General features: G+C 36.6%; 1 protein-coding gene across 1 annotated transcript in view; it reads left to right on the plus strand.

Annotated features, from left to right (window-relative positions):
• Nucleotides 1–13,443, plus strand: part of LOC136029156 (bromodomain adjacent to zinc finger domain protein 1A-like) — a 103,329-nt gene that overhangs the window by 25,259 nt on the left and 64,627 nt on the right. Inside the window, exons 7-8 of the mRNA XM_065707250.1 lie at nucleotides 4,333–4,617; nucleotides 8,602–8,813. Of these exons, the coding sequence (XP_065563322.1) occupies nucleotides 4,333–4,617; nucleotides 8,602–8,813 (497 nt within the window). The remainder of the gene's footprint in view (nucleotides 1–4,332; nucleotides 4,618–8,601; nucleotides 8,814–13,443) is intronic.

Below are 13,443 nucleotides of genomic sequence, written 5' to 3' on the forward strand. Positions count from 1 at the left end.
AGTTGCATATAATATATATGGCAGATTTTTGTGGATAATTTTAAGAATCTCAAAAGTAAACTAAAGGATATTACCATATTAGCTGAAAATTTACCGTTCAGGGTATGTAATTGGGAGGGAGCAGTATTTTCGATTGACCATTTTTGATGGAATTGAATGAATAAAATAACTCAAGTTAGTGTAACACAATAGCACAATAATAATGATGCGCCTCTTTCGGGAAGCAGAGCTTGTTATTGCTGGGGTAACAAATGAATAATTTAAGTGATTGACATCATAAAAAGAGTAACGACTAACCTCATAAAAAAACTCTGCCCCATTTTGGGTAGGGATGTTTATAGGGTTTCCTTCTGTTGCGGCTGTTTTATGTTGGAAGAACCCAACAACAATTGGGGGATCGGTTGCCGGAACTCAGGCCCTCAATCGACAAAGCTATGGGGCTACGCCAACAGCTTGAGACTTTTGATTCCGCCTTAGATCAACACGTATATGACAACCCACACCATATCATTTTGTTTGATAACACCTCCATTATTGCCCCCGTCAAAGGCCTCATGCAAGTTTTCAGTGAGGCAGTTGAAACAAAAAGCAAATTCACAAAAAGGTCGCCCTCAATAGAGAAACTGGGAAAACCTATCTAAGTCCCATTTGGCATGTACGTAACTGAACCCCTGTAACTGAACCACCGTGAAACTGAACCTCAGTGCAACTAAACCCCCGTGCAACTGAACCCCTTTGTTCCTTGTACTGAACCTTCATGCAACTGAACCCCATTTAACTGAACCCATGTGCAACTGAACCTCCGTCCAACACAACCCCATTTAACTGAACCCCTTTGTAATTGAACGCCCTATGTAAATGAAATACCGTGCAACTAAACCCTCGTTTAACTGAACCCTTGTGCAGCTGAACCCAGTTTTTCAGTATTCTAGAAATATGAGGCAATATCATTGGATAAAACACAAGATGGAATCTTTGCATGTTCAACCTAATTGGAATTGTTTGTTTTTTAAAGTCGTGATATAAGTGCCTGTCAAGGTGTTCATTAAAAAAGCTGTATTGTGTTGTCAAAAACAGCAAAAAAATTTCGAGGTCATAAACCATTAAAGCCAGATTTATTTCTACCTTTTTTTTATGTCTCTTAGAAGGGGGTTTACTTCGCCCTGCCACTGTCTACGGGTCTAGGGGGTTACTCTCCCGGAAAATAAGCCCTCGGAAAATCCCCCCCCCCCTTGCGGCTGGTTGGTTTCCAATCATTTTTGACTTATAAAAAAAGGACTAGAACTCATAATTTCTGATCGAATAAATTTCCTTCGAAGTTTCTACGACCATGAGGTGGAGGTGGGGATGAGAAAGGGGTAGTCTACCTCCTATACGTAATAAATTCTTCTTATTTTGGGGTTTGATATTGCTTTTTACTTTCATAATAATAGCGTAGACTAGAAATATTCTCAGAAACTGATTCCCAGAAAAGAGGGATTAAATATAAATTTCACATTTTGATGTGTTTATAAAGGTTTGATTTGTCTTTCCCCCTGAAACAATAACCGCTCAAACAAAAGTCCTGGATACGGCCCTGGGGATTATATGACAGTTTCCACCTCCAACCTCTCCTCTTCTCTCCCCTAGAACTAATTATGTATTTATCTGATTGCTCAGTGAGAGTTGGGATGCCTTGGTATTGAAATGCATCTTTTGAGGCATCTCCCTCCTTTTCTAACTAAAAAACAATCATAGAACCCTATTGTAGAGATTTAAAGCCCTTATATGCAAATGTTCGTAATTGTAGAACAACAGGGTCTATATCTAAGATGGTGAAATTTGCATAGGACCTTAAAAATATTTTGGCTAGTTAGGGAGGGAGAGAGATGCGTCAAATGGTATGTTTTAATACCAAAACTCCCATCTCTCATTGATCCTTCAGATAAATACAGAATTATTAATAAGAAAACGAGTATTTTCCATAAGGGGAGGGGGTAATTGCGTAGACCAGTAGACAGTGACTGGGCAAAGGGAACCGCACTAACAGACATAAAAAAGGAGGAGTAAATCTGGGTGTAATGGTTAATGACATGTGTTTTTCTTTGTTTTCATGACAACAAAACAGAGTTTTCCTATGAATCATTTTGACAGGCATTTATATTATGACTTTAGAAAACGAACAATTCTAACAAGGTTGAACATGTTAAGATTCTTACTTGTGTTTTACTCAATGATATTCCCTCGTATTTGTAGAATACTGAAAACTGAGTACGGTGGTTCAGTTGCACAAGGATTCAGTTACACAAGGGTAATTAAAAAAACAAAAAGCAAAACAAAATAATTAACTTTTGTGTTATTATTTTTTTCTTTATAAATATGTTTGTTTTTATTTTAACACTTTAGTATTTCTACTGATTATGACTGCTGTGTATGTAATAAAAAAAAAAAAAAAACAAGTTTTTTTTAACTGAAAGTAAGGAGCGACATTAAAACTTAAAACGAACAGAAATTACTTCGTATATGAGAGGGGCTGGTCCCTCCTCAATGCCCCACTCTTTACGGTAAAGTTTGACACTTTCTCTCAATACAGTAAAAAACTTTAGCGTAAAGAGCGGGGCGTTGAGGAGGGACCAGCCCCTTTCATATTCGAAGTAATTTCTGTTCATTTTAAGTTTTAATGTCGCTCCTTACTTTCAGTTAAAAATACTTGTTTTTTTTATTTAATTTCTGAATGTTTTTGAATTAATGCATGTTTTGATTTTGGCTCTCCGCAGATGAATAATTAAAACGAAATTTGCATATTTATTTTTTGGCTAAATGGCTTTCTCATAGTTTTGATCAAATGATTTTGGGAAAAAAGGAGGAGTGGAGGAGGCCTAGTCGCCCCCCTCCAGTTTTTTTTTTAGCTGTTTTCACTGTCAAAATAATGGACTCATCCCCATTTGAATGTTTATTTGTTCGTCATAGAAAGGCAGTGTGGTCTGAGAAAAGGATACCTAATTTAAGGTCTTACGCCGAAGTTGCACGGATGTTGAGTTACATTAGATTTGAGTTAAATGACATTCAGTTGCCACAGGGTTCAGTTACACGAGGGCTTAGTTGGAGGGTGGTTCAGTTCGACAGGGTTTAAGTTCAACGGGGATCCAGTTGCATGGGGGCTGAGTTGCACGGGGGTTCAGTTACGCGGGGGCTCAGTTGCAATGGAACCGCCCCTTTATAATGAACTTAATAATTCAAATCGATTTTATATCCATCCACAAAATCGTATTTTGAAACCTAATAAAAAATCTGATAACACCATACCTGGCAAGTGATTAGCATTTAAGAATGCTTTGCGTAAAATGTAAGTTTGAAGTGTCATTCAGTGTTGTATTTTTTTTATTCAGTTATCCTTTGATCGTTGTTTGGTATGGGTCTTCCCTATTTTAGTTTCAGTGTTTATTTAAAGCTTGGTTTTTATAATTTTCTGTATTATTATCTATATTTTTTTTATTATTTTCTCTAAAGACGGTCAAGCGGAAGTCTTGACCGAAATATTTGCATAATCTTCTTCGTTTTTTTTTATTGGCTGTTATTATCCTTGTTTCTCATTTCAATACGATTTTTTGTCCTGATTAGCCAGGGTGGTCTCTTTGATTTGAAGAGACTATTTAATATAAAGATAATAGATACTGACATTAAACAGGAGTTTTTTTTATAGCCTGGGGGGGCACTGATATTGAAAAATAAAATCATTTGTTATTCTGAATAAAATTTATCAGAAATTTACGCTCATGGTTAGCTAGTCAATTTTTTCTGTAGCTTTACAAACTATATTCAGCTCCAAACCTAACAGAGAAATTAAAGATATTATAAAAGGATGGTTAAAAATGCCAAGAGCCGGAAATTTGAGTTGAAAGAATTTCTGAACTTGTGAATTGTTATCAGAAGTACCAAAATTGAATTTTAGTTAGGTCGAAATGAGGTGAGAAGCGGCAGAATTTGGATGTCCAATATAATAGTTTTTCTGCACCCCTTTTTATTTGCAGCCAAACGAGATGCTTCCTGTATAGCTCAGGTATAATGAGGTTTTTCTAGCTTTTAGTTGTATCTGATTATCTTTCTTACTTATTATTAGTTTTTTAAATATAATTTTTACTTTTTCATCAGAGATTCAAGGATGATGAACACAATCTGTGTTACTTTCGGTCTTTTGTTCTTCATTTCAGTTTTTATTGTCTATATTTTTTTCCTGTTTGTTCTATAATCACTGAATCTTAGAATGCCTATTCTTTATATCGCTCTATGATTTCAGGAAGATCGAAATTTTTTTCAGGAAGATGGCAATTAAATGATGGAATTTTTTTTCAGGACAATGCTCTTGGGTTTTTTGACATTCAACATTACAAATTTGAGGAACATTTCCCTGCAAAAATTCCCGAGTTTTCCTCCGACCTAAACAAAAATAGAAGCGGGAAAAAAGAAACATCAACCCCGTCCAAAACACCTTCATCTAAACCCTTATCGAAATCTCCAACTAAGAAAATGAACAACCCTCCAGTCAAGATGAATGGCAAAACACCAAGCGGTGTATATGATAAAACACCATCTGAATTGAAGAAAGAGCAGATGGCGTTTGACAGTATCCCTGAAAATGTAAGTTTCTTTTTTTTTTTATGTGTAATTGTAAAAGTGTTTTTTCCGACCTCAAAAATCTGAAGTCCTACAGTTTTTGCCTTGATGTATCATTAGTTATTAGCGCGATAATGTCTGAGTATTAGTTTGATATGAATATATGTTTTTTGTCAGTGTTTACCCAACGGCATTGTTTATTAGTATATTTAATAAAATTGTAAACGAAAACGTAGATAAAATATGAAACGATAAAGATAATTCTGTAGTGTTCTATTTTGTAATAAATTACAATATCTGTCACCATCTTAAAATTCTACTAAGTTCTGAAAATCCGAACATTCCAAGAAGTCCAGACAGATGATGGACGATCTTTTTATTTATGTGGGTTTCTGCTGATTTATTTTTAATTCTGATACGCCAAAAAGTGAAGTCAGATACTTTTACGCTTCTGATATAATTGTGAAAACCGGTTGCTAAGCTCTTTTCCAATGGGGATTCCAGCTGAGAAATTTATACTTAATCATACTTTTACCCTCTTGATCTATATCGCCTTCCTGAGCTTCTGTTGGTGATGAAATGCTTAAGATTGCGGGTAAATTGGGAAGAATTCGCGTGCGACCCTGGTTCTTTTAAATATTTTTTCGTACAAATAACACTAGGAAAGTTCAAGTGCTGCTATTTACCATGGAATTTAAATTTAGTCGCCGTATCCTTGCTTTTGTGTACAATGTCTTTGTAGTCCCGTATCTGCTTGCTCTTTCGCCATTTTCAATGCTAGGATGTTTTTTTTTTACAAATAGCAAAGTACCCACTTCGACTTCCTCTTTGAACTAGTAACACCATTATACTGGCTTGATAGGGGGTTACAAGCCCCTAGATACTATCTGCATAAGAAATGAAACTTATTGAAAATGAAACTCTGAAAGTACCCTTTAAATGCCCTTTGATAGACTGGTCTTCGGTAGTGGTTCTGTAGATTATGATAGGTTTTATATATATATATATATATATATATATATATATATATATATATATATATATATATATATATATATATATATAAATGACGACCGGGACATAGGGACACAACTACAATGGGGACGCCGGGGGGCACAGGGGGATATATAAATGACGACGGGGACGCAGGGAATGTTCGATTAGCAATCACCATCAACAAAGCTCAAAGGCAATCATTAGTGCACAGACAATGGGACAGCGAAGAATGTTGTTTGTTCGCAAGTTTTACGTAGATAAAACGTATATATATATATATATATATATATATATATATATATATATATATATATATATATATATATATATATATATATATATATATATATGTATATATATATATATATATATATATATATATATATATATATATATATATATATATATATATATATATATATATATATATATATATATATATATATATATATATATATATATATATATATATACTAGCTGTTGAGTGTCCCACCTGTGAATATAGATAGATATATATATATTTTTAACTACGTAAAACTTGCGAATATACAACATTCTTGGCTATCCCATTGTCTCTGCATATAAATAGATTGTCAGGTTTACCGATTCTTGATCATGCAACATATAATTGTCCATGGGAAAAACAATCTGTGTTCAGATCTATACCTCATTATTCTAATGATTGCCCTTGAGCTTTGTTGATGGTGATTGCTAATCGAACATTCCCTGTGTCCCCGTCGTCATTTATATATCCCCCTCTGCCCCCGGCGTCCCCGTTGTTGTTGTTTCCCTGTGTCCCGGTCGTCATTTGTGTCCCGGTGTCCCAGTCTGTAATTTCTCTTTGAGTGTCGCGGTCGTCATTTATATTCCCTGTGTCCCGATGTCCCGATCTTCATTTTTGTCCCGGTCGTCATTTGTGTTCCGGTGTCCCGGTCTGTAATTTCTCTTTGAGTGTCCTGGTCGTCATTTATATTCCCTGTGTCCAGGTCGTCATTTGTGTCCCAGTGCTTTGTTGATGGTGATTGCTAATCGAACATTCCTTGTGTCCCGGTCGCTTTCTCTTTCAGTTTCCCGGTCGTCACTTATATTCCCTAAGTCTCGGTGTCCCGGTCGTCATTTGTGTCCCGGTGTGTAATTTCGTCAATCAACAAACATGACGTCAGTTGACACACAAACATGACGTCACTCGACACACAGACACACAGACAACTTATTTTTATATATATAGATGTCCCGGTGTCCCGGTCGTCATTTGTGTCCCGATGTCCCGGTGTGTAATTTCGTCAATCAACAAACATGACGTCAGTCGACACACAAACATGACGTCACTCGACACACACACACACACAGACAACTTATTTTTATATATAAACTAGCTGTTGGGGTGGCGCTTCGCGCCACCCCAACACCTAGTTGGTGGGGCGCTTCGCGCCCCCCCAAGCTCCCCCCCCCCCCCGCGCGCGTAAGTCGTTACGCGCCATATTAGTTACGCGCCATTGTAGTTTTGTCCCTGTGTCCCATCTGTGAATAGAGATAGATATAAATATATGTTTTAACTACGTAAAACATGCGAATATACATCATTCTTCGCTGTCCCATTGTCTGTGCATATAAATAGATTGTCAGGTTTACTGACTCTTGAACATGTAACATATAATTGTCCATGGGAAAAACAATCCATATTCAGATCTATACCTCATTATTCTAATGATGTGTCCCTGTGTCCTGGTCGTCATTTATATTCCGTGTGTCCCGGTCGTCATTTGTGTCCCGGTGTCCCAGTTTGTAATTTCTCTTTGAGTGTCCCGGTCGTCATTTATATTCCCTGTGTCCCGGTGTCCCGGTCGTCATTTGTGTCCCGGTGTCCCGGTCTGTAATTTCTATTCGAACAATCCCTCTGTCCCGGTCGTCATTTATATATCCTGCCTGTGCTCCCGGCGTCCCCGTTGTAGTTGTGTCCCTGTGTCCCGGTCGTCATTTATATTCCCTGTGTCCCGGTCGTGATTTGTGTCTGGGTGTCCCAGTGTGTAATTTCTCTTTGAGGTTCCCGGTCGTCACTTATATTCCCTCTGTCTCGGTCGTCATTTGTGTCCCGGTCTGTAATTTCTCTTTGAGTGTTTTTTCTTTTTAGTTTTTTTTTAGTTTTTTACCTTTTTTCTTTTTTCAGTTTTCTTTTTCTTCTTTATTTTTCAGCGTCACTATGAAGTACATATCGACGAACCTTTGTTTTTTTAACTTAAATCTGGTAGGCATTGATGACCTTATCCAAGTCAAAATCCCAAACCCAATCATCATCGCTATCATTTTCAGTTTTGATATGTTTTGACTCTCGCTGTCCAGGTGGATTTTCATCTAACCGCGCGGTTTTGCGTTCTTTAGCCGCAAGCCTGTTTTCTTGCTGTTCTTGTGATTCCTCGGAACGCTTTCTTTTCTTACTTTCTCTATCAGCAGCAAGTTTTTTGGCATAGACTCTTTGAGCAGCTTCCTCGGCTGTTGCCATTGTAGGTTCTTCAGTCATTTTACAATTAAACATTTTTCCGTGAACGCATGTCTTAAATACCATTAATGACGTCACCGTCATAACAAAAATGACGACAACTAACTTGATGACGTCAGTCAACACAGAAACATGACGTTACCTGACAGACACACAGACAGACAACTTATTTTATATATATATAGATAGACTAGCTGTTGGGGTGGCGCTTCGCGCCACCCCAACACCTAGTTGGTGGGGGCGCTTCGTGCCCCCCAAGCCCCCCCCGCGCGCGTAAGTCGTTACGCGCCATATTAGTTACGTGCCATTGTAGTTGTGTCCCTATGTCCCACCTGTGATTATATATATATATATATATATATATATATATATATATATATATGTATATGTTTTTAACTACGTAAAACTTGCGAATATACAACATTCTTTGCTGTCCCATTGTCTGTGCGTATAAATAGATTGTCAGGTTTACCGACTCTTGAACATGCAACATTATATATATATACATTTTCTAGGTGAGGAAGCCTGTTATTTATTTGCTTAGTCGCTTCAAGAAATACGGAATCAACTCCATCTTTGAGGAACTTTACCAATACATGAAAGATAGGATATTCATTGGTGAGGATGACGTAGAAGCCATCGTCAGAGGAATGTGGAGGATTGTCAAGGTGGTTCGAGTTATTGAGCCGACAAATGAACAAGTAGAAGAATATTGCAAGGCTCAAGAGTAAGTTTACTCTTTTGATTAATTTATTGAGAGTCACAAATAAACGTATCCTACTATTTAAGAAGTGACTCTTCCGAAAAAAGAACTTTATGTTGGTGCTAAAGTGTAAATAATGTGAGATTATTGGTAATGATTCATCTTGTGACGAGTCAATTCAGTGTATTTGTACTCTCATGTGCGTGTGTGTGTGTGTATATACACAAAATGTTTATTGCTCAAAATATATTATGTATGTTTCATTTATTGGATCTTTGGATTTTTGAAGCCTGAAATGGTAATATGTGAATGGTAATAATGAATGGTAATGAATGGTAATATCTGAAATGGTAAATGTGGTTTAAGAAATGAAGTACCACTCATAAACTATTTTGAGACTTGAAATGATGGTATTTCTTCTTCTTTTCTTTGTGTTATCTACTGACTGTGATTATTATATCTTTAAATATGTATTCTACAACATATCCGGGAAATTTTTCTAACTCTTCTTTAGCTATAAGGTTAAGCAAGGGATTGTAATTGTGGTGACATGTTGGAAGTCTTCCTTCATTTTTTTTAAATATATCTAAAATTTTGACTTTTCTCTGTCTCGATAGAACAGTTCTAGTCTATTGTCGAAATGCGATGGGACAGTCAATGTAGTTTTGATAATGACATTTCAAACAGTTAAAGCATCGACAAAGTACGCAAAATCCCATATCAAACAAGAATTAAGTTAACCTTTTTTGCTTCTTTTTAATGGGGTTGTTTTGGCAGTCATTGACTCTCAGTTTGATCATATTAGTTCCTTCCCTAAAAGATTTTTTTCTGTGTTACAACTGCAATTTCTATGGATTTCTACAAACTTACACAGGAAAGAGGGGGTGGTATTGTGGCTTTGGGTCTGACCTCTCCTTGGCATATCATAGTTTTAATGTTTGGATCTTATTTTTTAAGAATTCGTTTATTTTGGGACTGTGTGACGAACTTGACACAGTCCCCTGAAAAGAATCCTTCAGTACATGTCTGCAACCAAGTCTTCAGATAGAATTATATATCGAAAACAAAACTATGATAGATGCTTTATAAATAAATTTCTAACTTGTTTGTTATAATTTTATATGGCACACTTAAGAGAAGTAACTAGAAGAAAACTAGAAGTAACCAGGAGAAAAAACACACTTTAATTCTTAGTTTTGGACCAAACAAAATTTTAAAAATGCCACAAAATTGAAAATTGTCTATTTTCTGGAAAATTATCTCGTATTCTATTTTTTTTGACCTTATTTGACTTTCTGGGATTTCTCACAAAATTGAAAGTGTTTTCATAATTTTTGCCAAAAAGAAATGCAAGTGAATACCTGGTGTGTTAATGCAAGATACTTTCATTTCGTTGTAACTACCCCAAGTTGACTGTTGCCAAAAACTTTTGCCAATATTTCAAAGAACGTTAATTTTATATAGCCACAAAGAAAATTCAATGAACAAAATAAAAGCTAATAAGAAAGCTCAAATTAATATTTCTTTGTAATGGATTTCTTCGCAAGGCAACTCCCATGCAGAAAACTTTTTTTTTTACCTGGTATTTGATTTTTCACCAAGATGACTTCCGTACAGAATTTGAACTTTGCTGTAAATTAATGAATGAACATCAAATTGACATTTCTTGAAAGTACTACCAAAATTTTTTATTGGGGACAGAATAGCCAATAAATCACCTGTCAATTTTATATGTCTTATATATTCTTAGTCTCCGTCTGAATTTATCTAAAAATCTGTCAAAATTCATATGCCTTCTCAACGCGAAGTAGTTATATTTTCTGCATCCTTTGTTAGCTATTTTCAGTTAAATCTTTCCCTTCGACATCCTTTCACCCCATTCGAGGACGACCTAATTTTCGGTTGGTCCTAGATGGTTGCCCAACAAAGACAATGTGGGGCAAAATGTCACCTTTTATCCGCAAAACGTGTCCTAGTCGTCTCAACCTTTCTTTCATTATAGCCCTAGAAAGGGGTTGGCCCGTATTTTTCGTACAGCTTACTATTTGAGATACGGTCAGTCAGTTGGCACCCAAAACAGTCCGTAGGCAATTTCGCTAGAAAACATCTAGCAAAATCCTCGTTCGAAACAATCAGACTTGACCACTGTCATCACTGTAGCTTCCAATATTTTAATTATGGTGCGTAGACTTATCCTTCTATTCTTCCGAGTCTGAGCCTTAGCTATTCTACCTATAACATCTTCTCTGGACCCAACGTCTTACTAATAATAACACCTGGGTAAGTAAAGCTGTCCACTTAATCGATCTTTTTGTTAACCAACTTCACCTCGTCACCTTCATTTGTTTCTAGTCTTACCGACGTAGTCTTCTTAGCATTAAATTTCAAACTTATTCTTGAACCCTGAACTCTGAAAAATTCGTTCACTCTGCTAACACTTTCATCTAGGATACTTGAATCATCAGCATAATTTAAGTCTAAGAGTTCTTACTTTCCCAATTGGCTCCATGTTCTCCCACTGCGTTTCCTGTGCTTCTTATGACAAAGTCTATCAAAATGGTCCACATATATTGGGATGGGGCGCAACTCTGCTTAATTCCTGATTTGATACGAAAAACCTACTTTGGTTGCAGCGGTAGCTTGCAACCAAAGTGCAAACCCATAACTTGCATAGCTTGCAAACCCATAACTCCTAAAAATAGTGTCAGATCGAAAAACGAAGCACAATATTAGATCAGCCTTGTTTGAAACTCCTACATAGGAAACTAACAGTCTCTTGGCTTGAACAGCAAAGATAATGTATCGGCTGGAAAACCAAGAAAAGTGGCTTGAACTACGGTATTCTGCATAGACGGCATCCTTTTTTCGTTTTTTCCCTTTTTTTCTACTCAGCTAGCTGGACACTGGAAATCAGAGATGTGTTTAAGCGCTTATTTTAAAGGAAATTATTGCATCTAGTGCCTTTCGTAATTAAAAAACAAATAACTTTAAAATTGGAATCACGTTTTACAAAAAAAAACTGCATTTTCATGTTCAATCTTGATGAATGACGTCATAATCGTAGGTTATAACCATATATAACGAAATAAGTAAATTCAGTATTTGTAATCAAACAGTTCCTGGTAACGAACTGTAGTAAGGAGCGACCCGGCTCAATAGTAACCGAAACTCTAAAAAACGGAATTTCGACACCAATATATACATCAACAGAATCGGATTTTTATGTTGATTTTAAATATATAAGTTTCATCAAGTTTACTATTACCCATCAAAAGTTACGATCCGGAGAAAATTTGCCTTACTTTCAAAAAATGGGGAAACATCCCTCAAAAGTCATAGAATCTTACTGAAAATCACATCATCAGCTCCAGCGTATCAGAGAACCTTACTGTCGTTGTTTTTAGCTCCTATCTGCGAAAATGTGGAATTTTGTAATTTTTTTGCCAGAAGAAAGATCACGGATGCGTGTTTATTTGTTGTTTTTTTTCCCAGGGGTGATCGTATCGATCCAGTGGTCCTAGAATGACGCGAGCGGAAAAGTTCTAGTGCCCTTTTTAGTGGCCAAAAAATTGGAGGGCAGCTAGGCCCCCTCCCACGCTCATTTTTTCCCCAAAATCACCGGGTCAAAATTTTGAGATAGCCATTTTGCTCAGCATAGTCAAAAAATCTAATAACTATTTTTTGATCCCCCCACTGTCCCCCTAGGGAAGGGCTGCAAGTTATGAACGTTGCCCATTGTTTATATATAGTATTGTTTATTGGGTGGTATACTGGCGTTTTCAGGGGGGATTTCTCTGGTGGTGTTGGGGGGGGGGGGGTTTGGGGGAGGGTGTTACGTGAGAGGATCTTTCCATGGAGGAATTTATCAGGGGGGAAGAGAATCTCCATGAAGGTGGCGCTGGATTTTCCAGCATTATTTATAAAAGAAACAATGAGAGAAAAGACAAAACAAAACACAAGTGGTAAAATAAAGTACTTCCAAGGAAATATAGGGTAAATTGGTGTTTTAGAGTTGTCCCGTAGCTACAAGACCATTTGAGCTTTTTTTTTTTTAAAGCACCACTTCCAGCTTTTAATGAAAATTTATTGATTTTGATTTTCCTAAAGATTCTCATTTTCAAGAGGTAAATGGGGGCGGAGGATTTTTCCTGGGGGAAGGGGGAGTTCTCCGCGAGGGAAATTTCCTGGAGGGGGGGGGGGGGTAAAGGCTGGCTTCGAGAGGAACGACGGCATCAACACAAGATTTCTTGGTACTTTTCCATTATTCAGAACACACCCAAGTTGATTCAATTTATAGGTACACGGGTTGAAACAATTGACGCATTGTGAGATAGATAGAATATATGTAATTTGTGCTATATATTTGCACTTTTTTTTTGGGGGGGGGGGGGTAAGTATAGCGGGGCTGTATGCAGAATATAAGCTAACCTAACCAAAATACCAGCTCTGTGTATTAAATATTCAATTAAAATATACAACAACGATAAGCCTAAGCTAATTGTCTCTGATTACAGAAACTTAAACCTGTTTTGTAGGATCTTGCAGATCAAATTTCCTGGGTGTGTTCTGAATAATAGACAAGTACTGATTTCTCTGAGATGTGAAATTTAAAATAAAATAGGATATTGATTCTGCTTTAGCCTTCCACATCGTT

The sequence above is a fragment of the Artemia franciscana genome, chromosome 7 (genome assembly GCF_032884065.1).
Source record: "Artemia franciscana chromosome 7, ASM3288406v1, whole genome shotgun sequence".
NCBI classification, from domain to species: domain Eukaryota; kingdom Metazoa; phylum Arthropoda; class Branchiopoda; order Anostraca; family Artemiidae; genus Artemia; species Artemia franciscana.